Source organism: Pollicipes pollicipes, unplaced genomic scaffold (assembly GCF_011947565.3).
Source record: "Pollicipes pollicipes isolate AB1234 unplaced genomic scaffold, Ppol_2.1 Scaffold_4295;HRSCAF=5057_pilon_pilon_pilon, whole genome shotgun sequence".
Lineage (NCBI taxonomy): Eukaryota > Metazoa > Arthropoda > Thecostraca > Pollicipedomorpha > Pollicipedidae > Pollicipes > Pollicipes pollicipes.
Genome location: NW_023596461.1, coordinates 13,661,498 through 13,689,096, shown reverse-complemented (window position 1 = coordinate 13,689,096; position 27,599 = coordinate 13,661,498). Strand labels below are relative to the sequence as shown.

The window sequence follows — 27,599 nt, the reverse complement described above, 5'->3', positions numbered from 1 at the left end:
AGATCCTGCAGAAGAAGAAGCTGCGCAAGATCTCGCGGCCGATGAATCAGCACCAGTGGCTGGAGAACGTGGCCACTGCGCTGCGAGCCATTGAGCAGGACGGCATCAAACTAGTCAACATTGGTGAGTCAACTCGCCCGCTTGCAGCCCGGGGTCGCCCCGCCGTACACTGCACCGCTGTCAACACCGGCCAGCAGCCGGCCGGGCCGCCTAAACGCGCCGGGACGCGGGAGCCGCGCGCAGGCTCCGTGCCGGCCCCCCCCCCCCCGCAGCATGGATTCCGGACGGCGTCGCCGGCGGTAACGTCTGACGCGGCCCAACCGCGGTGCGGTCAGGCGGTGGTCAGGCCGCGCCGGCCGCTGCCGGGGCAGGTTCGGTTTGGTGCCGCCGCAGGCCGCCAACGCCCCGCCATTGCACCTGCCGACTGTGAGAGGGCCGGAAAGTCCGGCGCGACGCGGCGCCGCTAGCGCCGGCTATCTGTGGGCCGAAGACACGCGGACAAAGGCTCCCACTGTATTGCAGACACTCGGCGGACCTCACCGCTCCCTATGTAACGCAGACACGCGAACCGCGGTCCACACTGTGCCGCAGACACGCGAACCTTGGCTCCCTCTGCACTGCAGACACGCAAACGCCAGCACTCTCCCTAGGCCCTAGACACACGGGCTCTGAACCGGGTACCCGTGCTCCCCGAGCTCCCTGGTCCTGAGCCTATGCCTCAGACTCTGCCCGCGGGATGCGACCCCTGCTCTCCGGCTCCCTCTGTGCGGCAGAAACCCGGTCTTCGGCTTCTTCTGTGCGGCAGACACCCAGCCATCGGCTCGCTCTGTGCAGCAGACACTCGGCCTCCGACTCCCTCTGTGTGGTAGACACCCCAGCTATCAGCTCCCTCTGTGTGGCAGACGCCCGACCTCCGGCTCGCCTTGCGCGGCAGACACAGGAGGTGGTTCGCGGACGCCACGCCTGCGGTGGGCGCCGCGACTCCCTGCAGAGGCGGCCTGCGCCGCCCCGCCCCACGCACCTGTCAGGCGGCGCTGGCGGCAGCCTTGTGCCGATTCCGGTCGGGCCCGGCCGGCGCCGCACGTGCCCCGGTGGCGTGCAGCGCCGATACGGCCGCGGGACACGACGCCAGCGCGCGGCGCTGCGCCGGAGCGCAACGTCACCTCGCCGCCCTGCGGGCCACGCAGACGGCGGCTCAGCGTCCAGGAACGGTGGCGTCACCGCTCGTCTGAGGAGCGTGACGTCACGGACGGGTCCCAGGAACATGGACACCCGTGACTCTTCGACGGCCGGCCGCCGGCGGGGGCGCATGGTTTGTCGGCGGGTTCAGGTGTGTCAGCGGACATACCAAAGGGTGCACCACCCGGTGACTCCACAGCACCGCGCAGAGATGACCCGAGGGAAACTGTGCCGGGAGGTGCAGCCGCAGAGCTTACTGCAGAAAACTCACTGCAGGCTGTTGGCATGAAACAAAGCAATGAAAGAATTTGCCCCGTCCCGTCTGTGATTCACCGATCTCACGAAAAGAATGGTTTTGTGAGTGCCCGTCTCCTTGCTGCAAGTTCGTAACCTTTTGGAGAGAGTCAGTGTTGACACCCAAAACGCGCGAAGAATCCTCTTTCGCGCGCGGCTGGAGCCCGCCACCCCGGCCGGTCTCCGCGCCAAATATGCACGCGCCACGACCGCCCCGTGCTTGGATAGGATCGCGGCGGCGGGGCGGCCGCCGCCGCGCCGGCCGGCCCGCCGTGTGGGCAAGGTCGCGCCGAGGTATGCGGGTCACGTGCAGCGTTGCAGCCGACGGCGAGAGGGCGGGCATGCGGGCGGCGGATGTGGTCTGGAGTGGTGGAGCTGCGGCCGCGCTCAGGAGAGGTTCTGTTGCCTCACAGGTGCGAAGGAGGCGTCCAGGAGAGGGTCTGTGCTCCACAGGGTCCAGGAGAGGGTCTGTGCCTCACAGGTGCGAAGGAGTCGTCCAGGAGAGGGTCTGTGCCTCACAGGTGCGAAGGAGTCGTCCAGGAGAGGGTCTGTGCCTCACAGGTGCGAAGGAGGCGTCCAGGAGAGGGTCTGTGCCTCACAGGTGCGAAGGAGTCGTCCAGGGAGGGTCTGTGCCTCACAGGTGCGAAGGAGTCGTCCAGGAGAGGGTCTGTGCCTCACAGGTGCGAAGGAGTCGTCCAGGAGAGGGTCTGTGCCTCACAGGTGCGAAGGAGTCGTCCAGGAGAGGGTCTGTGCCTCACGGGTGCGAAGGAGTCGTCCAGGAGAGGGTCTGTGCCTCGCAGGTGCGAAGGAGTCGTCAGAATGGAGCTCTGCATGGATCGGATAATCCGTCGTAAATGTGAGATTAATTTGGTGGTCTAGGTGAACTGGATCGGGATTCGGGGAGCACATGAAGTTAGGCCAGAGCAGCTGAGCAAATGTGCCATTCCTAAGCAAAATTCAACGGAGTGTGCAGATGGACGTTACATTGTGGGGGACCAGAGGTAACCAGATAACATTCAATATTTTGAGTCCAACTTGGCCGAAAGTTGAAATAATGACCTAGACCAATTTATTCTATTCCGGGAAATCCTTAATCTATTGCAAATTTGACTGGGTCGCAATTGGAAGTTGTGAAACGGGCAGATGCGCCGTAAATTGAATTCAGCATTGATGAAATGAATCAGACTGGACTGGATTCCGAATATTTAGCTGTAACAAGTGCTGAACCGAAGTCCAGATATTGGCTGCCTGATTGTTTGGCTTTGAGCCCTCTTGACCAGCCCTAGCCACTTCAGGGCTATGGGATGGAGGAGAGTTGATAACAGTGGGATATGACTACACTCGCCTGGAGGTCCAGCCGCCGAGGTTTGGGCCGCACAGGGACCGCTCTTCAGGGCTCGTGCTGGTGCCCGGACAAGCCCGCCCTCTCTCCTCCCCCTCAGGGGGCATTTGGGCCAACTCATGGCTAGCGCACGTGGCCTGTTCTGGAAGAAACAACACTTCGCGAAGGCGCAGATGGAACGAGAGAGCGAAGAACGGGGATGTCCAGGCTGAGTCGAATGGCATCTAATCGGCTTTAATATGATATGCTTGCCGGAGGCAGAAGCAGGCGCTGGCGTAGCATTGCTTGCATACGTAAGTGCTGACCTTAGTTCCATGTTTGTCCGGCTGTGTACCTTCCTCGGCCAACACTCAGTGCACATCAGGTCCGGGCCCGTACTAGGTGTACATGGCGCGCTATCACGCCGGGCTTCATTCCCTCCTTTTTGCTACTGCAGGCGGCTGAGCGCTGCATAGCACGGATACTGGAGCGAATGTCGATTGGGCCACACTCCCACCCCGAGGCGCGCAATACTCGCCCGCGTTGAACGGCGCAGAGTACGTTCACAGTGCTGCGTCGCCTCTGGACAGAAGGGAGACATTCAAGACAAGCGAGACACAAGGGAGGAAGTAGAATGGAGACAGAAGAGGGGGAGGTATTCTGTTGACATCCAGAAGGCCCCCCCCCCCCCCCCCCCGTTTCCAAGCTCACCCCGGATAAACATCTGTGGTCGTAAAGCGATCCTCAATTCTGGCGTTTCTGCGCAGCTCGCTGGACGAACGGTTTCGTCAAACTCAGCTCTGAAGGCAACCCCACATGATACACCATACCAGACGTGAGGGCGTCAGTCAACAGCTGACTCACCTGGCGTGATGACGCCAGCCGATGTCTGACACATGACACCGTGACTGGTCGAGGCGCAACGAATTAGCTACGCCTCAACAGCCGCCTTGCGCGCTTAGAACCGCCATCACAGGTGACGCAGGTGACACGACATGACAGGTGACGCTATGATGTCGGAAACCCCGACTTAGTTGGACGACTGGATTCCATATTTATTGTCATTTGCACGGGGCTGTTCCCGCGTTGTTCACTGAAGGCCCTTGGCTGCCCGGCGTCAGCCCCGTGATGGCCCGCTCTCGAGCTGTCCCGCTCCAGCCCCGCGATGGCGCGCTCTCGAGCTGCCCCGCTCCAGCTCCGTGTTGCCCCGCTCTCGAACTGCCCCGCTCCATCCCCACGATGGCGTACTCTCGAACTGCCCCGCTCCAGCCCCGCGATGGCCCGCTCTCGAACTGCCCCGCTCCAGCCCCGTGTTGCCCCGCTCTCGAACTGCCCCGTTCCAGCCCCACGATGGCACGCTCTCGAGCTGCCCGTGCCAGCCCTGCGATGGCACGCTCTCGAACTGCCCCGCTCCAGCCCCGCGATGGCCCGCTCTCGAACTGCCTCGCTCCAGCCCCGCGATGGCCCGCTCGCGAGCCCTCCCGCAGCGCGCCGGCGTGGGGTTGGACACGCGGCGCCGGCGGGACCTGCCGGCGGAGGGAGCGGACGCGTCGCAGGCGGCCCTGGGAACCAGCGCTGCTCTCAGGCGGTCGTCGGGCCAGAGACGCTGAGAACTGGGACGGGTAGGCGGCGCCCGGTCAAGGTCACCACCTCGGGTCTACCACCCCCTCACAGGCCCCCGCTGGATGGGCTTCGAGGGGGCCACCGTGGCACCCCCTCTTTGAGGTCTGCCGCCAGTGGCGTGTCGCTGAACACCTGCCAGCTGTGGGGGAGGGGGAGGAGGTTGGCAGCTGGGACCATCTCACTGCTGTCCGCCCCTAGTGCACCAGCTTCCCCACGGTGACGTTCGTCCCGAGAGCCCAGCTGCAGACGTCTCCTGTCAGATTGAGGTCCGTCCTCAGTATCCAACGAAGCTGGGGCCACCTCCTCACCGGAAGGCCCGTTCCCAGTACATCAGCTGCTATCTCCCTACTGTGAGGCACGTCCCCCACCCACCAGCTAAGGATACCGCCTGCCGGTCATAACTATTTCTGGCACCCTATTTGTGCACACCTCTCAAACCGTGATACCTCTCACCAGAAAACCAGCCGTGTCCATGTCCCACTGCACTGTCTATGCTCAATGCCACAGCTGTGGGCTCTGCGCCGCCGCCTTCACTGCAAGGTCCACCCTCAGCACCCCAGCTGGGGCCCCAGCCAAGCCGTTCTGACGGCACGTGGGGCCCGCCCCTCTCGTAAGGTCATCTGGTTTGTGACAGCTCCACCCTCGGCGGTCCCCGGGCCCGCCAAGGACGAGCGGTGCAGAGCGACTCAGCAGCGACAGAGAGCTGAGTGATCAATGTGGGCCCAGCCGAGGTGCAAAAGACGGACGGAGCCGGCGTCTTACACACGAGCTTACCACGTCCCGTGTGATCCCGTTGGTGACTTCCTCCGAATGCCGCTGCCTCCGTGCAGCTGCTACGTTGTGTGTGTGGAGATCTCATCAACGTGAGCAGCGGGGCGTGAACGTCGAATGACGTCGGAGTTCTGTCTCCTGCTGGCAACGGAACTCTTCTTGACCTGTCGCTCGCTGAGTTCTGTGTCACGGTCTGGCACCGTCCAGCCGTCTTGAGATAAGGCATGAGCCAGCCACTAGATAAAATAGTAAGGATCTAAATAAAACGTTGCATTGTGAGTGCTGCGGTATATAAGTGGGGTGGGATGCGTGCATCCGCATGTAAGACTATCCTGAATGCCTGCGCTACGCTTGGATGTCAGGGCCGCAGTTGGATGTCAGGGTCCTGTTGCCGCAGCCCGGGCTCGCCGCGAACGCCGCCAATGGTCAGTAGCTACACATAACCCGGACTGGGCGCGCTGCCCGGTCGCGTCCGGCAGCAGCGGTGTTCCGCCACGGTCGGCCGGCCCTCGGCGCCGTCATCCCGGCACGGCTCGTCAACGGCCGGAAGCCGATGACGCGGCGCGACGGACCCGCGGCGTCCGCGCCGGCGACCCGACCCGGCCGGTGACGTCACTCACTCGCCGCGGCGTGACGTCACCGGCCGGCGCACTTTCGTTTTCCGGGCGGCGCCGCCGCGGACGGCGGTGTTACTTTCTAGCGGCCGGCCGTTGAAGTCTCGCCGGGAGATCGATGCAGGCCGGGTGGGGAGCACGGCGGCGTCCAGGACGTCCGCTGACGCAACAGCCCGGTGCAGCGGCGCCGCCGCCAAAACGAACAATGGAAGGCGGCGGGAGGCGTGCGTGGCGCGCGACACCGCCGAGCGAGCCGCGTGCCGCCGACGACGGACCGCTCTCAATGAGAACGATCGGCAACACGTGCGCCCGTGCCACGCTAGAGCGGCAAGGTCGCCCGTCCGCCCGGACCGTTTTGGTTCAGGCGGGGTTCACAGCCGTTTTGCGGCGTCACAATGGGGCCCAGTGCTGTAACTGAAGCGTTTTAACCCTGGGGCGGCTCAGAACAAGCACGCGCTGTTGAACGAGCGCTCTCGCTCACTACAACGCACAACTGCTGCCCACTTTCTTCTCGGCCGTGACACAATGTTACCCACATTCACATGGGCCAACCGGGCCCAGAAGCACCCGTTTCACTTTGGCACGTGACCAGCGTTTCAACGACAGGTCGGCCTGGCGGCCTGTCCACCATTTTCAGGGGGCTCTCGCGGCGCGGGCGGCACGCTATCGCCGCTGCTCGGTCGCGGCTGTAGGGCCGGCGGCCGCCGCGACTGCAGCCTGCAGCCCGTTGTTGCCTGGGAGCGCGCGCGGCGGGCGGCGACCGGCCAGCCTTGGACACGCCCCCGCGCGCCCGCCGCCGGCGTGGGTTCCCGCCGACGACGGCCGGGAGCTCCGCCGTCACGAGCTCGGTGCTCCACCGGAGCTCCGCCGGAGCACACAACGGTCTGTGAGCGCGGCACCGCAACTGTGCACCGGTGATAGACGCCGAGGCGAACGGGGATTGGCGGTTGCATTGCCTGACGCCGGGCTGTTTGCCGCTGCTGAGCACAGGCTGCATTACGGGAGCGTGCAGCACAACACGCTTGAAGTGGAGCCTCAACGGACATGCTTGTACAGACAGTCTTCATTCATATAACGTCTATCACCATACAAAATGCAAGAAAATGCATTGAGACGAGCATGGGCCTCACCTTACGGCTTGTTCATTTCGAAAAGTGAGGTTTTGCGGCATTTAGAACATCAGAGGCGTCAGTTATCGCTCACCTCGCGAACGCGTTTTTAGTTAGCGTCCAGACTACTATTCTTCAGACGAATGAACGTGGTGGCTTTGGTTCCATCTGCGCTTAGGGTCCTCAGCAATTAACCATTCGACATCCGCGCTGTTTGATGAACCATGACCTCAAAACCACGAAGTGAACTGTCTACCGGATGATTCCGTCCAATTATGTCGTCGCTATCCAATTAGGGAATATGGTTACCAGGACAATGGGGTTCTGAATACTCCGTTTACGATGGTCAGGCCTATTATCTGAGCGGCAGACAGCTGTGGTAGCTCCTATAACACACTGCTCGGGTAAATGGTCGCAGCTCAATATGCAGCAGGCATTAATGTGCTATGTTTTACCGAATGTTTGTGCAAGAATGCGCTGCACACCCTTTTGCTGCTATCCCGAATAATTTTGGACAATTTTCGAGTCCAGTTGTTGGCATGCAATGTGAAATTGCATTGCACAAGTGCCAATTTCCGACCAGACAGCTTTTTCGTTGGTATTTCTGACTAGTTAGATTGCGTAAGACGAACATCCAGTCATGTAGGGGTAGTTGAGATCCGTGGGTCATGAAATGAGCAAAACTAACTGCCATTGCATGCTGCTTTACCAATACGCACCACTCTCTCCACGAATAACTAGCGTTGACCAGGCAGCCGTGCCACAGCACCGGCGAAAGTAAGTCCTTAGCCAGCGCGAAACTTCTGGTTCATTCTTTGCGATCCTGAGAAGATGAGAAAGCTCTGCCGAAAAAGTGACTCGTGTGCTGACAGGGGCGAATGCGGGAGCCAGACGGCCCTTGAATTACCCACTGTATGTTGTGCATGTTTTGAAAAGCAATATTAATTTATGTCACTGTGGCATGTTATAAAGCGGTACACGCCGCGTGACGTCCTCCATTTTGCCATCAGAGTGGACACACCAGGAGTGACAAACAGCTGATTTCACTAAGTCTTGTTCCTAACACAAGGCAGGAAATGCTAGAAATAAGTGACATTGCCAATTTGACATCGATCAAGACCTGGTTTAATAAGGTGGGCATTGGTGAATGCAGGGGTGTGGTCCCGTAGCCAGGTCAAGGAATCCCCAGCTTTTTCCTTAGGCTCCCAACACTAAAACGCAAGCAAGTTAAATACGCGGGGGCTGGACTTAACGTGACCATCGGGGTAGCTTTGCTTATGTTTTCCTGGCTCAGCCCCCTCCCAACTGATTTTCCAAAGCTATGCTCCTGTGCCGATGCCACCGAGCACCGAATGTCTCAGAGCCTCATGATCCGCTGAACTTGTTGACAGATGGGACAGGACAGGCCGCAGGCAAGCTTAGCTTCGTTCACTGCCAGTTGGCACCTCTTCTGCACTGGGATATCGGATTATCCGGGATGTGATGTCATTTTCCGCTCTGGAATGCAGCCTTGGCTTCTGTTGACCGGGCCGAATGCACAGCAACAAGCAGCCACACAAAAACCCGCCAAGCCCTCTTGGCGCCTGCAACCTTCTGATGACGCGACGGTTAAACAGGTGACTGCAATCGCTCGTGCAGTCTAGTGTTTCGCTGCAGCGCCCCCAAAGGAACGGTTCACATCACGAACGGACCGAAATGGTCGCTAAGCGTGCTTTGGGCATATGGCGCCTGTTTGGATGGGGAGCATACGGCTCCCTCTTTGTGCTTCGCTCCTATGGGAAGGGGTGTGGGGAGGCGCTGCGGTTGAACTATTCAGCCATGACCCGTGGAGATAACAGCCATGACGGACAGCAATGCATCCCACGCGATTGAATCTAGGACAGACACCAGTGACAACTATTTGGGGTATGAGGGTTTTGGCATGTCTACGGCACATACTAACTTCTGATGTCTACTACCAATTATAAAGGCCAGCTTGTCCTTGCCTTTCTACTCTGCTGTTGGTTCGATTATGTGAATGGATTTGACAGCGTGGCTAGGATGCACATACCGGCATCAATTAACATTAATGTTGTTATGTGATGGGTGTTTTTTCGTCTTTTTCTTTTTGGTCCATCGGCATTATGTAACGATGCAGTCTTCTAGATGTGCAGGTGGCTGCAAGTATATCAGCTTCCTGCGTGTTCGCAGAATTATCTCAGTGCCCTTTATTATTAATCGAGCGACTGTTCAACCTGGCTTCCGTTTTCCATCGATTACGAATATAAGCCCGAAGAAATCGTGACGAAGTCCTGAACATTTGGATTTTTGGAAAGCATTCCCCTGAGCAATGAAATGACCGCGTGCCATTTGTCTCCAGGAAACGTAGACATCGTGAACGGCAACCAGAAGCTCATCCTCGGTCTCATCTGGAGCCTGATCATGAAGTACCAGATTGGACAGTCCAAGTTCCCGCCCAAGAAGCTCATGCTCTCGTGGCTGCAGGTGAGCGTTCGGCCGGGACGTGGCACGTGACCAGCGCCGGGCCGGCGCCAGGGCAGCTGCTTTCTGGTTCAGACGGGCGGCGCGGGCATTCGCTGTGGTTTCTGGCAATCCTCCGAGGTCCAGCCCACGCTTAAGTTGTGGAAGCGCTGGTCGCATATCGCAAGACCCGTGTTCAGATCTGATGTCCGACGTCTGGCGAGGAGCTTAGCCTGGGCCGCATTTTCTGTTGTGGTGACAGTTACCCCGTTAGTACCAATTTTATCTATATCGCCACACAAGATGGCAATGAAGTCTGAGCAGCAGCTAGCACGGCCCCATGCCAGCCTTGGCTGAGAGTCCGGTCACCGTGCGGGGCCGCTGCACGCTCCGCGCCCCGTGCACAGGCCAGAACTGGGATTACTTGTCTGGACAGCTTATGTGTAGCAATCGACAGATTATCTCCATTTTGTGCCGTTGCCAGCTCCGTTACCACAGGCTGAGACTGTGTATGTCCCGTTAGAGGAGTGTACCGAAATACCATTTGAATGACTAGAGCTCGCCCGCTCCTCGAATAGCAAAGCAATAGCCGATGCTTGATGAAAACAAGTACATGCATGCCTTTAGATTGGACAGATTCCACGCTTACCTACAAATGCTTACAAAAAGCAATTGCAGCATGCTCCCACGCATGCACACTCACGCTCACGCTCATGCAGCCGTATGCGCGTGAGTGTGGGTGCGCCCACTTACACTTGTCACAATAATACCTGTACACCTGTCACAGCACCTGTACATATTCAAGCGCTCCTTATTGCTAACATCATAAGCAAACGCATAACAAGCGCCTATATGGAGGCGCAAGTCGTTATGTGAAGTAATGAATTTCGATATGGATCTGCCGCTCGCCCAGCTTTCCCTCAGTATCTCTCTCGCCCATCTACTGTCCTGAGCCCCGCTTACGGCACCCAGTTTCATATTCCGTAGACGTCCCTCGCCTGTATGGATATGAATAGCTAGTTCTTGCCTGACTGTGTTATCCCAGTTGCAGACGAAGATAGGAGCGCTCCTCGGACTACTTGGACGTGAAAAAGCTGCCTTAAATCAGTGCCACGTTGATATCCAGGGTTGTTTGCTTAAAGCACGCGCCCGGTGAGCCGGTTGAATATCCTTCGCTTGGGTGGGGTCAATTTGACCTCTAAAATCTCACAAACTATGAGAGCTAGAAACACCAATTTCACAAGGTGATTTTGTATGTGCGTTAACGCACTTGAGTCAAAATTTGAGGTTTCCAGGTCACGGTCTTTAAGCTAAATCAGGTCAAGCACGGTCAGACTTCACATTGGTGTCTCAAGTGCCCTCAGGCCATAGCATATGTTTATTTAAGGTCAGTGACCTTGCTTGATCCCACAAAGGTCATGGTGACCAAAATCATACAAGACTGTCTTGATTTCTGCATTTAAATAAATGTCGAGGATTACGCTAAGCAACATGTTCAGAACAACAAAATGTTGACCTGGGAAATTTCAGGTCAGTCACCGATATTGACATTTGAGAAGTCTAGAGAAGGTGTTTAATGCAGTTCCTACTATCAATAGATTCAAAATGAGCTCCAGATACTATTCCACACAGCATGCTCCAGAGCAGCAAAGCAGGTCGGTCTTGACCTTGGCGTAACCTTCATACCTGACTCTAGTTTCATAGCATTTGCTCATTTAATTTTTTGTGTAGCCTGAACGGCATCTCAGAGATGTATGGTTTCGTTTAACACACCTGTGTTGCACCAGACGAAACGATTTCCTAAATATTTTCCTCACTGAATCCATGGCTTGACTTTGACCTGCCAAAGGTCAGCGGCCTTGCAAAGCAATTTGATACCAAACGCTCCGCTATTCAATTGTCTACAGCTGTGTAAAATTTGGCGCGGCTGCACCACACCGTTCGGAGACCATTCTGGAAAACCTTCGGAGTTCAATTCGACCGCCCACCCTGGCGCGTGTCAACCTTTTGGCTGGGTTTCAGGAAAGTATTTCATATTGCATTCCTTCGTAGGGCATTCCTTTAGCGCAAAATTTCGCAACGCGTATACTCGTGCAGCTGGCCATGTATGCTTCCCGTGTGACAAGACTCCCGAGGCCCCGATCATTTGTAACCGGGACACATTTGGGAGGTTTTCTGCACATCCCACTTGAGGGGCTTAGGTTCACTCGGCAGAGGACCTTAGGCTTACCTGAGCGTCTCGTTTTTCCACTCACACAGGACATAGACTAAATACAACTAAGTTGTGGTTTCCGTTTGCTTCGTTGTGCGAAGACATGACGCTGTTGGCGCCGGTGTAGAACCGTCACCAGGCTCCCAGCCACATTACACTGATTCGCACTTCAGGGATGCACACGTGCCCTGCTTTTGTAAGCATTCGATCCTTGCGTTCGTTGGCAGTTCTCTGCGTGTGAGAACGCTACATTCATTGTTGCTCGAGATTTGCGATATGTTTTTGACAACTTCGCCTCTGCGTAACGTATTTCCCCTACATATACGAGAGGTGCCTCTCTTGTATTAGTGATGCGTAACTGCGAAGAGCTTAATGTATGAGGCAATTGAAGCATTTCTTAAATAGCCTTAGTCCATGATATGATCGGTCCAATGAAGCAAGAAAAAATCATGCAGTGGTTAGGCATTTAATTTGCACCCTCCTCAGAATCTGAGCAGGGGTGTGGGAGAAACGGGTTTTTAATGCGATGCGAAGACTGTCAGCGATTGAGGCACTTTAGAAGCCTGAATGCATGTCCTTGTGCTTACCAATAGTCAATATTGCATCACATATGAGCATGCCGTGTTGCACTGGCAATTCCAACACTGGCACACCTTCAAGAAGAGCATCCCAATTGTCTTGATGCGCTATATCCTATCGTATCATAGCAGTGTTAGAGAAAAAATTCCACCTTTTCGTCAGAAACTTTACTGTACACATTGTCGCTAGGTGGGCGCGTCAGCAATGAAATGGGGAGTTTGCTTTCAATAGATTACCCTGTAATGCTCAGAGTTCTTCTTCAAGAGGCGGTTACCCTGGCCTTTCCCTATGTTTGCCGGTTAGACCCTTGATCACTGTGTTTTAAAACTCGTATCTTGTGGTCTGGAATGCTCCACATTTTTGGCTTTTGAGGAAAGCATCAGATATGATGGAAAAACCCGTTTGTAATTATCAGCGTGCTTTCAAGGGGATTTTTTTAGGCAGCGCAAATTCTTAATTTAGTAAATGTGCTAGTCAATCAGAAATGTTGAAGGATATAATGAGTGACTTTGGGCTGTTGGACATGTGGAGGGAACTCACCCCTTAACAGAAACAATTTACATGAAGGCGTCCGAACCCTTAACAGCAATCTAGAATTGATTGCTTCATAATGAGCGATACCAGGGCTCTTTCTCAATAAGCCAATCGTTGTAGCCTAGAGCCGGGTGTCCTCAGAGGCCATAGTGGCACTGTTTTGCATTTAGAGGCAGTGAAAGCAGAGGAGTGGTCCAGGTGTACGGTAAATGACCAGCGAACTTTTGAACGGCGATCAGCTTAGCGATATGATAAGGATGTGATCTGTGCTGCTAAGAATTAAGAAGGGATGCATGCTGGTTGTAACATAGCTTGGAGTGTTAATTGAGACGTTGTTGATCAATGATGGACTGCTATGCATATAAAACGGTACAAAATTATCTCGAGCTGAGCGAGACCATAAAAGAGACAGGAGGACAGAACGTCACAGCTGGAATTCGCTTTGACCAGCTCTTGTGAGGAGAGCTTAGTTCAGAATTATATAGGAGCTAAGGCAGAGTTCGAAGAAACCTAAAGCAGAAGCTGGGAAAAGAGCGATGCTCTTCTCCTAAGTAACCTGGTTAGAAAATGGTGAAAACCTTCTAGATGTTCTTGCGGCTGCTAAATAAATGGGCCGAATGTAAGCTAATCAGCATATTTCAAGACAAAAATGTTCGTTTTTTACGGAGGATAAAATCTTCTCGAAGCTTGTAAATCATGCTTCGCGGAACTGCATTGCTTGATTAAAGCCCCTGCGGGAGATTCAGACTTGGTCGAAAATATTCCACAACTGTCAAGCAATGACCGTGCTCTATATGAGAGTGGAATTACATGCGGTGAACACAAATACGCTTTAGGCCTAATGGCTGTTCACAAGTCACCATCAATATTGGGTTTTACCAAGACATTTTTCTGTGCTTACGGAACGATTTGGAGAGTCTAATAGCAGACTACATGAATGATTTTAATCATCATTTTTGTTCATAACTGAAAGGTGTGGCATAAGAACGCTGATTCCTAATAAGGGCAACCGAAATCTGCTAAAAAAAACAAGCGTCCGATCTGCTTGCTATACGTCATTTTCACAATACTTGCCAAAATTCTTGATATAAGATTTGAAAAGCAATCGAAAAAGTGATTGATTCGAATCAAAGCGGCTTCTATTAAGCAGAGAATATTCGTGATAACATAATGGCCATACAGGACGTTATTGATAATGTCACCATTGACCACAGTGCAGGCATGTCATGTGCGTTGGATTTCAAATCAGCATTCAACTCACCGGAGCATGACGACATATTCAACATGCTGCGCCAATTCAATTTCGGACATGATTTATAAGGTGGGTCCGGGTATTGCACAATCGCGAGGGGTTGGCCATATTCAACAATGGCTTCTTTTCCAAGTGGTTTTTCCTCAACGTGCTGTAATGTGAGGGTGCCCTTTCTCAGGAAGGCTTTTTGTTTGGCTGTAGGGATGCTGTCTATAAAATTACGTTCTTCGAATCAAATACGGGAATCACCACATCTGGGGTACAACTAACAATATTACAATATACAGACGACACGATTGCATTTGTAAAAAGTGAAGAGTGTGGCTAAAAAATGCTAAACTTTTTCAAAGACCTTGCTGAGGCATCAGGACTTGAATTGAATTGAGATTAAACTAAGGTTATGTGGCTAAGCCGATATCGATGAAATCTGGAAACCATATGTGGTAACCAGCCTTGCGACAAAGCTAAGTTTCTAGGTCTTTGGTTTTCTGCAAAGATATATGATGCTGAAGAGAATCTAATCCCATAATAAGTAAGATTACAGGAGTGTTGAGCATGTGGATGCAAAGGCCCTTAAATCTAAAAGTAACAATAGCAGTTGTCAAAAATTTGATGATTTCTAAGCTGATTTACGCCATTCTCCGTTGTGGCTATTCACATTCGTTTGCTGGTACAAATTCGAAAATGTAATCGTGAAGTTTATCTGGCGCTGGGAGACCTCCAAAGCTGGCCAGTGAATTACTCCTCCTGAGGCCGAAACAGGCTTAGGAGCTCCTCCCTTAAATTGCATGCACAGCGTCCTGAAGCTTAGCGGGACTGTCCGCCTACTGCATTTTCATCCAAATGGCAATCCAAAGACGTCTAGCACCGCTTCCCACAAACACGTGCTGCTTAGGACTAGGTTTGGCGAAGTGGTGGCTGCTAAATACAAACTGAGCGTTCTCTTTTCAGACCTACTGCCAAAGATTCCGAACTTCGTTCTTCAAGCCAAACCAAACACAGCACATCTAGTAGGGGACGGGATTATCTGGCTTAACAATGGCGTCCTGACACTAAACGGTCCTGCCTTCCATCGCCTCATGGATCTGTGGCATAAGAATCATTGATGACATCGTTGGCCGGCTGGGACGATGCTTGACGTATTACCGAGCGTGAAGTATTAAAATTGTAGGATTGGCCTTCTAGGGCATCAGGGTTTAGTGAGCGCAACTCCCGCAAGGTGGAAGCTGTTGTTGGCGGAAAGCGGGAACTTGAAACGGTTATCTACAGTAGCGAGGGAGGCACAAGAGTGTTTTAAATTCCGGTCTCGAGAAAAGCCATTCGCTCTATTTCATTCAAAGGAGCAATATGCTTTGGTAGTAACGATATGCTAGCTAAAAACATTTGGGTTCTACAAATGGGAACCGGAGGGAGAAACTCCGGAGGCATGGATAAGGTACCTCGAAATCGCTTACCGCTGTTGTGCCTCCACCCAGGTAGTTGGTATCCAACTGCTCTCCATTGATGCTGTGATTTGTTTTGACGTACTTCAGAAGGGAATGCTTCAATAGCCATAGTTTACTTGACCTTGAACACAATGTAATCATTGAGGAGGCGGAATTCGTGTAGCGCTGCTATCCCGTCATACTTCTCTGGGTGGTTTCAACTTAGGCAACCCGAAATAGTTACACAAGTTCGCGCAGAAATGATGAAATTTCAAGCATTAAAAGAAAATAAATGTAAACTGCAGGGAATGATCTTAAAAATGGTGATCTAAGCTCAAAACCCTATGCAAATGTAGAACAGTCCCTTCAAGCTTACTCATGACTGGAGCATATAGCCTACTCCGGGTAAGCGGCAGGTGATGTTCGTGATGATCATCCTCGCGATAAAGTGAGAATGAGGAAAGAATGGTGCATAGTGCGCGACTGCAGGGCACTGAAGAATGATTGCTGATCCTAAACGTTCATTTCAGTCAGACGTTTGCAACAGGTCCCAGAACAGGCGATGGATGATTGAAAAAAATAAGGTAGAAATCAATCTGAATCACCGAAATGAGGCCCCGTGAATTTAGTCCTGCTGCTACACGGCGATTGTTCAGCTGCTTCACTGACTCGCGAAATTATGTACCTCCTGCGGCGGAACATTCGGCTTCAGACTGGTAAACATCCCGCCGCCCGGCGCCGCGCCGCTGACCCTGCAGTGACCTCTGGCGCCAGCTCCCGGTGCCGGCAGCGACCCCTCGCGGGGCGGGTGCATTCCAGCGACTGGGGTCGTTAGCGGTCCCGGGCCTGAGACCAGTACCGGACGGCAAAACAGCTCGTGACTGCGCGTGCAACACCGGGGAGGGGAGGGGAGGGAGTGAGCTGGACTGTTTTGTGCTCGTTACGAGAAAATGTCTCCTGGCTTCGTCGTCGAGCAAGAAGAGAGAACGGTGACCCGAGGCGAGCTGCCTCGTTTGCTTTCACGGCACGTAACAGGCACTCCCTCGCAGTTAACAGGCGCCATCACGGCTATCAGCGCTTGCAGGCACGCTATCATTACGGAGACATTCCCTGTCGTGTCTTCCCTTACTTCCCCACCACCCCCACACCTCCCCATTCCCTATCCCGCTCGTGCTTGTCGCCGCCTGAACTCGTGCTTGTCGCAGCCAATACCTGACCATCAGTTTTTTTCCAATGTCTCAGCCTTTCTAGCTTTGCTCGGGCTCATTATTCCGTTTCAGCCGTTTTAGGGCTCTGATAAGGAATCAACCACTTTCACCATTCCCACTAATTATATTTCTTTCATCGATCATGTGTCAATGACACCCTCAGCTGTATGGTGTGCCCTGAACGCGACCAAAGCTGGCGAAGATTATCCTCCAGCGAACGGGTTCCGTTCTCAGATGTCATACGTCACACGTAACACGTTATGCGTCACGTGTCACGCATCACACGTCACACGTCACGTGTTACACGTCACACGCAAAAATCACACGCTACACATCACCCGTCACATGTCACGCGTTACACGTCACGCATCACACATCACACGTCACACGTCACACGTCACTCATCATATGATCGACCAATAAGGTCCATGTCATATCACGACAGCCAACAAACAGTTGTCCTGTGAAACTCAGATGGTAGCAATATCCATGATTGCCGGCAACGGCATTACGGGCATTGGCTTGTAAAGTTCCCTTTTACACAAGTGCCAAGTTCATAAATTTGAGGCGATCTAGAAAGTTTAGCCGCCTTCGTAAAAAGATGGTTGTTCTGCATTAACAGACACAATTACAATGAGTCAACTCCACGCAGGGCAACCTAGTAATTTCAAGTCATTGCGCCTCTGATAAGCATCCTTTCTGCGCGTGACTGCCTTAGGCTGGAGCACGCACATAGGTTGTTAGGGGTAGTGCAAACGTCATTTGTCGTCGATATCACACCCGCCACCAGCATGCTAGGGCAGCGGTAGGACGCAGACGAATGCGCTTCGAGAGATATAAACACTCAGTCTAGAATCTGAAAGGTATGTTCTTACTTTTCTAAATCGGTCCTTCCGCAACCAAGTTTGTTCGATTTCAAGCAAGGCCACAAAATCGCACAGGAGCAGAGTTAGGATTTTGTAGCGTTGTGCACAACTCAATTTTCATACAGAAAAGTAAAAAATTCCGGCGCGCTGTAAGACCGCGTAATTCATCGCTTGATCATAACAATATCGCATTTTTCGTTCAATTTATGTTTACGCGTTTACCTTCATTCTGTTATTGGTGACAACTATTCACATGCACCATACTCTTTTCCCCGATTCGTCGTTTTTTCAGAACGCGGTCTGAGGGGGGTGGGGGTGGGGGTGGGGTTCGATGCGACTCCCTGGCGTTCCCAAAATAATAACGATAGAGCTTATACAAAACACCGGTGGATTGGCACCAACGGTATCTCGTGCCTGGTGCCACTTTTTTATTATCATGTCGATAATTTATCCCAATTATAGCAGATTAAAAGTCAAATTGTCCAGAAAATGGAGCTCTTTAGCTTAACAACACTATACATAAGAAACCATGCCTTGCGGCCATACGAGAGCTTAATAGACGCATTCCTTGTTCTATGTTGACTACAATGATGTATATTATTGTACGTTTTGAGCATACATTTATGATGTATGACTCTAATTAATGTTACAACGTCGACCCGCCGCGCGGATTTCCCGGCACCGCCCGTTACCGCTCGCCGCCCGCGCCGGGCCGTAGATCGCCGTGCAGTGTTCCTCGAAAACTGTTGCCGCTCTGAAACCAAAAAAGATGGGAGTATGCTTTTAGTGTTAAAACACGCGCAATGAATTTCCCATGGGCCAATGAAAATTTGGGCACGACTGCACAAAGTGCTGGAAAGATATCTTCAAAAAACCTTGGTGATGGGGCCGTCGCATCGACCCCCATCAGAGTGATGGTGAAAAATGCAGGCACACATTTGACTCGTTGGAGGGACATGTGCATACAAGTTGTGTTGTACAGGGACTCGCGTAATTTTGCAGCTGACAATGCCTGCGATTTTATTTCCAATGGACCACTTAAGCATGTTGCATTGCAATGCAAATTATACCTTGTTTTATCAGGTAACTGAATGAAGAGGCATCTCTACCTCCCTTCAATGCGTTGTATTTCCTCCCGTCCTGCTGGTCAAACCACTCCCCGCAGGTCCGTCAGTGTCCTTGCTTTCCGGGATCGGCTGCCTTGGGCGCCCACCTAGACCCGACCGATCTCCCTTTCCATCTGGTCTCGCGATCCTCGCCGCGCTCGCTCCCGCCGACCCACGCCGATCAGACCCGACGCCACTCCGACCGCCCATCGTCCCGGTGACGTCACACACACACCCTCAGCAGGACCGCGAGCCGGCCCACCAGCAGCGCCGCTCGGGGACATGGAGCGTCCGCAAGGTCACCGAGGTCACTGGGCCTGTTGGGCAACGGGCGACCCGGTCGCGGCCGCTTTGTCCCCGGCCGACTCGTGGCGCTGAGAGGCGCTTCGCCGGCAAAAAGACGCTGGCTAACGCGGGCCGGGCCGGGCCGGGCCGGATGCCGCCAGAGAGCCGCCGCTGCGCCCGGTCGGCCGGCCGGCCGCGGCGCGCCGCTCCAGCTCGGCGTTGCCCAACTGCAGCGGGCCGGCGGACGGCGCCGGCTGCATGACGGCCCTGGCGATGGGCGGTGCGGCAGAACCGGTCTGATCGGTGCCGACTTCCCGGGGGTGGATGCGGGAGGGGAGGGGCGGACGGCAGCAGTCAGCTGGCGTCGCGGCTGCCCGGCCGCGGCGCTGCCTCATGCATGCGGTGCCCGGGCCGGGCGCGTCCGACTCGGGCGGAGTCATGCGCAGGATACAAGGACGCGGGGAATAGCCTTCGTGCAATGCCGTCGGAAGACGCAGTGGCGTTTTTGTGATGTGTCAACAGCAGGGTGTAGTATTTGCCACGCGGGGAGTGCACAAGACGTCTTCGGCACATTCCTCTATTTGCTCTTTGTGTACACAAACTGGAAGATTCTCACTGAAAGGTGTGTCTCGCCTCTCCCCATCTTTTTTTTTTCTCTCTCTCTCTCTCTCTCTCTCTCTCCTCTCTCTCCTCTCTCTCTCTCTCTCTCTCTCTCTCTCTCTCTCTCTCTCCATTTCTCCCTCTGCTGTCTTCGCTCACAGCAAGGTGTCACAATAAGAATCCGCCTGAGCTGGGCGCCCTGTATTCGTCGGTCCCAGATGAAGCTTCCCCACGTCAACACCTTAATCGCGATAACCAGCCACTACCGGTAAAAAAAATGCCGACAATGGCAAAGGGGTGTGGCAACGGCCGCAACAACCATGCTCAAATATGTGGTTATGTGACACTTCTCCTCTCGAAGCTACTTGGTATCGTGGCTCGGACACAACAGCGTTTATCAGCGTTCTCCAACTCTACCGGCGCACCCAGTCACGCCTGTCCATGCACGGGATAACAGAGTGATCTCGAGCTGATGGGGTCGACATTAGTCTGGCGTAGGGTAAGTGCCCGCGCTACTTATCGCGGCTCGCTAAAAACTTGAGCTGACCTAGATGAGGGCCCTTCGAAACCGGTAGTCACCAGGTTGATGCAGCAAAGATTGCTAACGTGATAAATAAGTGCATTAGGTATGTTAAGATAGTCTGTTAACCTGATCCGTGATAGCTAACGTCTATGTTCAGAATCTTAGTTTAGTTGTTCAGTCACCACTGGCACCTCTTCTTGGGGCTCAGTTTAGTTTTCACGTACCACGATAAGAGCCTCTCAGCTTACGAATAACAGCCGGCATAATTTAAGCATGGCCGGACAAAGCATGCTTAAAGTATGCGAATGGGTCCTGCTTGGTGTATTTAGTGGTGGGGAGACCTCTCCAAAAGATGTACTTAAACCTATTTCAGGTAAATAATGGCGATTTTGTCGGTGAAATATCTGCTTTCCTCATTGGCACGTGGTTTGACGTGATACCGAATCCGCCGTTTTTGGAGGACAGCTTGGAGGCGGAAGGCGCGGCTAGCACGAAGCTGGAGCACAGCGTCCCACTGCCTTTTGCACTGCTTCCTGGAAGTACTTCCTCGAGCCGTCCTATGTCGAATAGGTCATCTGGGCGACCGTTGAGCTGCGTCAAGGTCTGCTTGTATCCTCCTTTGTTCACAACACGAGTCCGTTACTCGCTGCGTCAGTGACATGCTGAAGGCCCGCCTTGTAAGAGTTCCAATGCAAAACAGCTTGTCATGTTGCGCTTGTCATGTTGCGCAAGCTTCTCATGTCTAACGTTGCGCGTCAAAGGTGCCAAGCAAGTATCATTAATACTGAGTCTCATATTGAATCGCAAACAATGAAAAAAACAATGACGTCATAAACACATGCAGCGAGTGTCTGAAGCATCTTATGAAATTCACGACACACCAGCGTCCATTATTTATCAAGCGACGCCACGTTCCATTTCAAGCGAGCAGTGCCCGTGCGTACTGGACAACGCCGCGGTGTCCCAACCCTCCAAATGTCGCGGGAAAGCCTATTCCAGCGGTGAAACCGAGCGGCCGCCGCAAAAGCTCCGGTTCTCCTGCCGTGCCGTTATACTGTCACATGCCTGCCCTTTCCAATGCAGAGTCAGCGGTAGATTGCGATGACTCAGCCCACAGTTTATTTTCACCTGCTGCCGGCTGACAGCATCTCGGCAAGTGCTGGTCCCGCTGTTCGTGTTGTATGTGTAGCGCTGACATTTGTTGTGGTAGGCCTAATAGTTCTGGCAAAAATAACCGTCTCGCTCCTACCCCACCTCACCAAGAACAGCTGGGGACTGCGAAACGTCCTTTCTGCCTTGTCCGGAATGATTCCATGTGACGTGCGTGCATGTCGGCTTTCGATATGGATGCCAATGTGGTGTTCACAGCAGTGACAGCTGGATTGTTTAGTCATGCTGCATGTCAATCCGCGAGTGCAGCAAATATGCTGAGAGTAATGTGTCCAAAAACATAAGGGAGTTTGGGCACATACCCGAACAGTTGTGCCTGCGAGGGAGAACGAGTCTCAAAACCGCCGCGCGGGCCTGTGATCCGCACTGTCGACAGGATTCTGCAGAGGCACTCGCGGGTAAAATTAAGCGCATCCAGTCCAGCTGGTCCAACAGGGCTGTGCTCACACCCGCCCGCTACTGGTTTATAATGATTTGTATTCGCCCATTACAAACCCGTTGGCATTTTTCGCGACTTCAGTCCCAATTCATGGAAAGTGCTCAGGACCGCTTGCGCCCAAACCCATCCTTTTGCGGTAATAATTGCAAAGGTGGTGTGAATGGCGCCAATTTTGAATGAAAGAAGCGCCGGCAGTGGCGTGGTAAAGCGATTTTTTTTAAAGTTTCTACCGAACTTTTGGTAAACATATTGCCCATGCTCGTAAATGTATCAGTAGTTCTCCCCGAATCTGTACCTAACCCAAGACATTATCCCTCTTTGATGGGTACCCATGACTTTACCCAGCCCGTGAAGTCCTCTCCTTCCCGGCATGGGAAATGCATGTCACTGTGGAATGTCGGGTAATGGCCATTGGCCAACCTTCAACAGCAAGATGATGTGCATTTAAGCGTGTTAACAAGGAAAATATCTGCGCTGTCATTGCTAACGAGTGATGTTTACAAAACGCGTAGGAGGAAGAGAAAGGTGAAGACCCTCTCCTCACAGTCAAATGCAGGCAACTCTGGCTGACCTCTGTGAGCCATGTGTCACACGTCACGTTCTTTACATGATCCCCCCGCATTTACCGCGCGGTCTGGGTTGTTTTGCGTGCAGCGCCAAACAGTTTTCATGCTTGGTCTACCTGTGGAGTTGGTCCACAAAGCACAGATGCTCAACTCTCAAGTCTTCCAGACACAAACAAACGCTCGAAGTCACACCACCCCGCCCTAAGGCGGCGGTCACTCAGACACAGCGCCGTTGTAAATGAAGCCTCTGCCATCGTTTTCGTTTTAAAAATGGCTGTCTTTCACCAGGACATTTGGCGCATGCCCACCCAAGCGCATATTTCCAGTCGTGATAGAGCGATAATGAGTGGAAATGATGACGGTGCCCGCGTTTTGCGACGTTTCTCTCCCCCAGTAACAGGCGTGTAGGGCGCACTGTGATGGGGTAACACCACATCGAATACCACCAATTACGGCAAGGTCAGGAAACCGGCCCACCCCGTCTGCGAGTGGCTGAACACAGAGCTGATTTATACACACGTCACAAATCGCTGTGAGCGGCTAATCTCCAACACTTCTGACTGATTCGAGAGGCTGTCAGCTAAGTGACGCGCTCATGTTCCTCAGGGTGTTCTGCCAGACTGCCGGGTGAACAACTTCACCACCGACTGGAACTCGGGCGTCAACCTCAACGCGCTGGTGGACTACTGCAAGCCGGGCCTGGCACCCAACTGGAAGAACTTGGACCCCAGGAAAGGGTGAGAACATGAGAACATGTCGGCAGGGCTGGGCCGGTATCAGGTCGGCAGAAGCTGTACATGCGTGACCTCGTGTCATGGAAGATTGGCAACGGTTTTCAATGTTTAGCTATCGCTTGCCATTTATTCTTCCTAAGCAACGACCGAAGTTTATCATTCTGTTCATGTTTCACAATCGACTTATGATCCTCATGCCTAGGGTTTACCTCGTGTTTCAGAGTGGAGAACAACCGCAGTGCGATGAGCCTGGCCAAGAAGCACTTCGGCATCCCCACAGTGCTGGATCCTGAATATCTGGCCTCGCCCTACATAGACGAGCTCTCTGGTGCGTCAAAATGGATAGCAATGACATGCAAACACTGAACATGTACCAAACCACGTTTCCTTGGGGCAGTGCACCCGTTCATTTGTCACAGCCGAAAAATACAGCTAAAGTATCGCAAAAGTACTGTAACACAAGTACTGTTGATTTAATAGCAGCGCTACTCTCGGGTTGTTTAGGACTTGAGGTAAGATGGGGATGATTATATGTCCGATTATCTAAAGCGCATTGGCACAGACGGCATATTGCTTATCAAGCTTCCCTTATGGCTCAAAGCACCTAATTGTCGTGTGCACGAAGTCATTCTAGGAGATTAATATCACAAATGATGACGTTCATTAGTCTTGCACACTTCAACGGGATCGTGGAACATTTCACGCTACATTGCTTCGTAGAAACGACTAATATTTGGCAATTACCTGTGCCCCATATGTATGATGACAGTGTTTTAAGCACGACCAATGGCGCATTTTGAAGGCTTTCAGTCAGTCTCTGCTGTTTTCTTTCGTGACCTGTCGACACTGGCCGCAGGCATGACGTACCTGTCCTACTTCATGAACAAGGACGGCCCGGGCTACAAGTCAACCCTGGACTGGGTGCGCCAGGAGCTGCCGGACGAGAAGATCAACAACTTCACCGTACGCAAACGAATCGGCGCAGCCAGACTTCCCGCCCATCGCCCCGGCCCGCCGCTCCAACCCACCGCTCCAGCCCGCGGCTCCAGCCCACCGCCCCAGCCCATCGCTCCAACCCGCTGCCCCGGCCTGCCGCTCCAGCCCGCCGCTCCACGCCGCCGCTCCAGTCCACCGCTCCAGCCCGCCGCTCCAGTCCACCGCTCCAGCCCGCCGCTCCAACCCACCGCTCCAGCCCGCGGCTCCAGCCCACCGCCCCAGCCCATCGCTCCAACCCGCTGTCCCGGCCTGCCGCTCCAGTCCACCGCCCCGGCCCGCTGCTCCAGCCCGCCGCTCCAACCCGCTGCCCCGGCCCACCGTCCCGGCCCGCTGCTCCAGCCCACCGTTCCAGCCCGCCGACCCGGCCCGCCGCTCCAGCCCGCCGTCCCGGCCCGTGGCTCTAGCCCGCCGGCCGGCCTCAGTGCCCCTGGATTGCTCTCAGACATGCGGATGAAACTGTTGCAGTGTTTACTGATTCGGGTATGCCAATTTACCAAGTACTGGCCAACGCTTTCGAACTATCGGAATATAACCGGATGTTAATTCAAAATAACAACGAAGCCCAACAATATGGTGGCTGTTGGTATTCTGGATGCTAAAATGACACCTTTACGTGAAACGTTAGTTACTAAGGAGCACGCTCATGCCGATACTTTACAATCTGTGAATGACGCGATAGACCACAGTTACTCGTCACATTCAAACCGCCTTCACGTTTGACACTTCCTGGACCTTTAGACGGACTGGAACGACGGCATCAAGCTGAACAAGCTGATTCGAAACCATGGCGGTCGCGTGCCGCCCCCGGAGACGCTCAGACGGCACCCGGACCACTGGGAGGACAACCTGCAGAAAGGTGGGTAATGCCGCTGGTCTGGGGGACAATCTGCAGAAAGGTGGGTAACACCACTGGTCTGGGGGACAATCTGCAGAAAGGTGGGTAACACCACTGGTCTGGGGGACAACCTGCAGAAACGTGGGTAACACCGCTGGTCTGGGAAACGGCCTGCAGGAAGGTGGGCAACACCACTGGTCTGGGGGGACAACCCGCAGAAAGGTTGGTAATACCGCTGGTCTGCGGGGACAACCTGCAGAAAGGTGGGTAACACCACTGGCCAGGAAGGAGTACCTGCAGAGGGTGGGTAATACCAAATGTCAGGAAGAAGGGCCTGCGGGAGGTGAGTAGCACCATCGGCCTGGGAGAAGGATGAGGAAAAGTGGGCAGCTCCATCTGTCTCGGAAGAGATCTACTTAAATATGACCAACATCGCATGGTTAGGGACAAACTGCATCAAGGCGGGGAAAACCACTTGGAGGAGAGCCTGCTGAAGGGTGGGGGGCACCACTGGATGAGTAGCCTGCACAGAGGTGGGTGCATGTCACATCTCCCTCCACCCCTCGCATCAAATCCGACAGCTGCTGCGTTGCTGTGTTTCCCTGCGCAGGAAGCCTCTCCGTGCCACCTGACCCCTCTGACCGTGCCGTGCCCTGCAGCGGTGGACGCGGGTACCCGGCTGGGCGTGCCACCGCCACTGATGAAGCCGCGTGACCTGGCCGACCCCGAGGTGGACTACATCGGACCCATGTCGTACGTGGCGCGCTACATGTGGCTGCCGCGCCGCGAGGTGCCGCAGCAGCAGCTGCGCGCCGTCTGCACCACCAAGGCCGTTCGCGTCGGAGAGCCGGTGAGCAGTGCCGTGCGATGACAGCCAGGGGGAGTGAGGGGTGTTGGCCGCCGGGAGCCGGAGGGATGAGCGGTGAAGGCCGACGAGCGCCAAGGAAAGGATGGATACTGGCCGCTAGGAGCCGCGGAATAAGGGGTGCAGACCGCCGGGAGCCGGCGGGGTGAAGGGCGCCGATTGTGAGAGCTGGAGAAGCAAGTTGAGCCGGCCGTCCGATGCCGGGTTGGTGAGAACTGCCGGACGCCGGCAGCCGGGGGAGGGGGGTGGCCAGCCTTGAAACCTGGGGAAGCGGGGGTGCCGGCGGTGGGAGCGGGGGTATGAAGGGTACTGACCGTGGGAGCTGGAGGTGTAAGCGGTGTCGGCCGTGGGAGCTAGGAGCGTGGCGCGACGGAGCGCGGTTCCGAAGTTCTCTTATAGATGCTAGCCGATGGGTTGCCGCGTCTCAAAATGTCCAAATGCGTCTGCGATGTAGTCATGTGGCTGCTGCTGTTGTTGCTGCTGCTGAGCTTCTTGGGAGGCGGCTTGTCGCGGCTGACGCTGCGCCAGGTTGGGGGCTAAGCCGAGAGCTTGCGGAGGAGTTTTATTGGGTGATGGTCAGGCGTAATGATATTACGGCGCGGATACTTGTTCTGAAATTGATTACTGAGAACCGGGCATCCTTCCCACACCCTTTTAAGTGTTGTTACCACATGTTCAAAATTGAAACGTATGAGATTTTGCACGTCTTGTGCATGTGGAGCTGTCAACACGATTACGACCTGCCACGGATAGGTATGTTGTCTTTTGTGATCACGCTCTATTAAGCATCGCAACAGACCGGACTCCCATGCAGTGGGCCCAGGTTCGAATCCCGGTTGCGCCATGAACCCTGGGCGTTAATATAGCCCATGCAGTCGCTGGTGCTTCAAAACGGGGGCCTGACTACATGCATCGCATTATCTTTTACCAAATATAAATGTAAAACAGGTCTCATGTAGCACCATCCGCGCCCAGGTGACGTTTCGTCTGGACTTCCTGGACGGCTCGCCGGTGGACCCGGCCGACCTGCGAGTGGACGTGCTGGGCCCCGGGTCGCGGTCGGGCCGCGTCCAGATGCGGCCCGACGACAGCGGTATCACCTGCACCTTCACACCCGACGAAATGGGCATGCATCAGGTGAGCTGCGCTGCATGGCGGCCGGTGCCAGCCCGGCCCCACGACAGCCGCATCACCTGCACCTTAACGCCCGACCACATGGGTCTGCATCAGGTGAATGACCCCCATGGCGGCCGGTGCCAGCCCGGCCCCACCACAGCGACATCACCTGCACCTTCACACCCAACGACATGGAGATGCACCAGGTGAGCTGCCCCCCATGGCGGCCGGCGCCGGCCCGGCCCCACGCCCAAACAGCGACGGCGCTGCAAGTATGGTGCAGCTTGAGGCTCCACCATCATCAGGCATAAGCGATTTGTCTATTGCGTGGGACGTTGCATTTGTCGGCAATAATCACATGCTGGAAAGCAAATAGTCTGGCCCGAAGTGGCCAGTTTGTTGACAGTAAACAAAATTGACTATTAAATCTTAAGTAACTCATAAAAGCTCCAATCCGCCATCATACGCCAACTTATCGACCTGCTTTTTAGTGTTAAGGCAGCGTAACGTGGCTGGGGGGTGTCACGTGACCAGGAATACCAACAGCCACTGCCGGCTGGTGACCGGTTGGATGTGACGCAATGTGTAGCATGACACAATGGCTGGATGGTTTCTATCTAAACAGTTTTTGATGCAGTCAGTACTTGTTTACGAAAGCAAATGGAGTGCATGTCCAGGATACGCTGTTTAACTACTCTTGATCTCTTATGATTCACTTGCAGGGAACCTTAATTTGCTTGCTACCATCAAATGATGATAAGCGTTTCACATTCAGGAGCTGGTGCGCTGTAAAAGAAGCGTGACGGAGCAAAACAAACGTCATGCTAAAAAACGTGACCGCTAGCGCATGCTAAGCTATGCCCCCTGACCACGTATGACTCTGGTCGTGCTCCTGGCAGGTGAGTGTCTACCACAAGA

At 54.2% G+C, this 27,599-nt stretch overlaps 1 protein-coding gene across 1 annotated transcript in view; it reads left to right on the top strand.

Moving 5' to 3' along the window:
* The window catches only part of LOC119097190 (uncharacterized), a gene marked incomplete at its 3' end in the record, with an annotated part of 76,470 nt that overhangs the window by 5,802 nt on the left and 43,069 nt on the right, over window positions 1–27,599 (top strand). Inside the window, 7 exon segments of the mRNA XM_037220246.1 lie at window positions 9,271–9,395; window positions 22,742–22,872; window positions 23,091–23,197; window positions 23,726–23,832; window positions 24,604–24,721; window positions 25,360–25,550; window positions 26,541–26,702. Coding sequence (XP_037076141.1) covers window positions 9,271–9,395; window positions 22,742–22,872; window positions 23,091–23,197; window positions 23,726–23,832; window positions 24,604–24,721; window positions 25,360–25,550; window positions 26,541–26,702 — 941 coding nt within the window.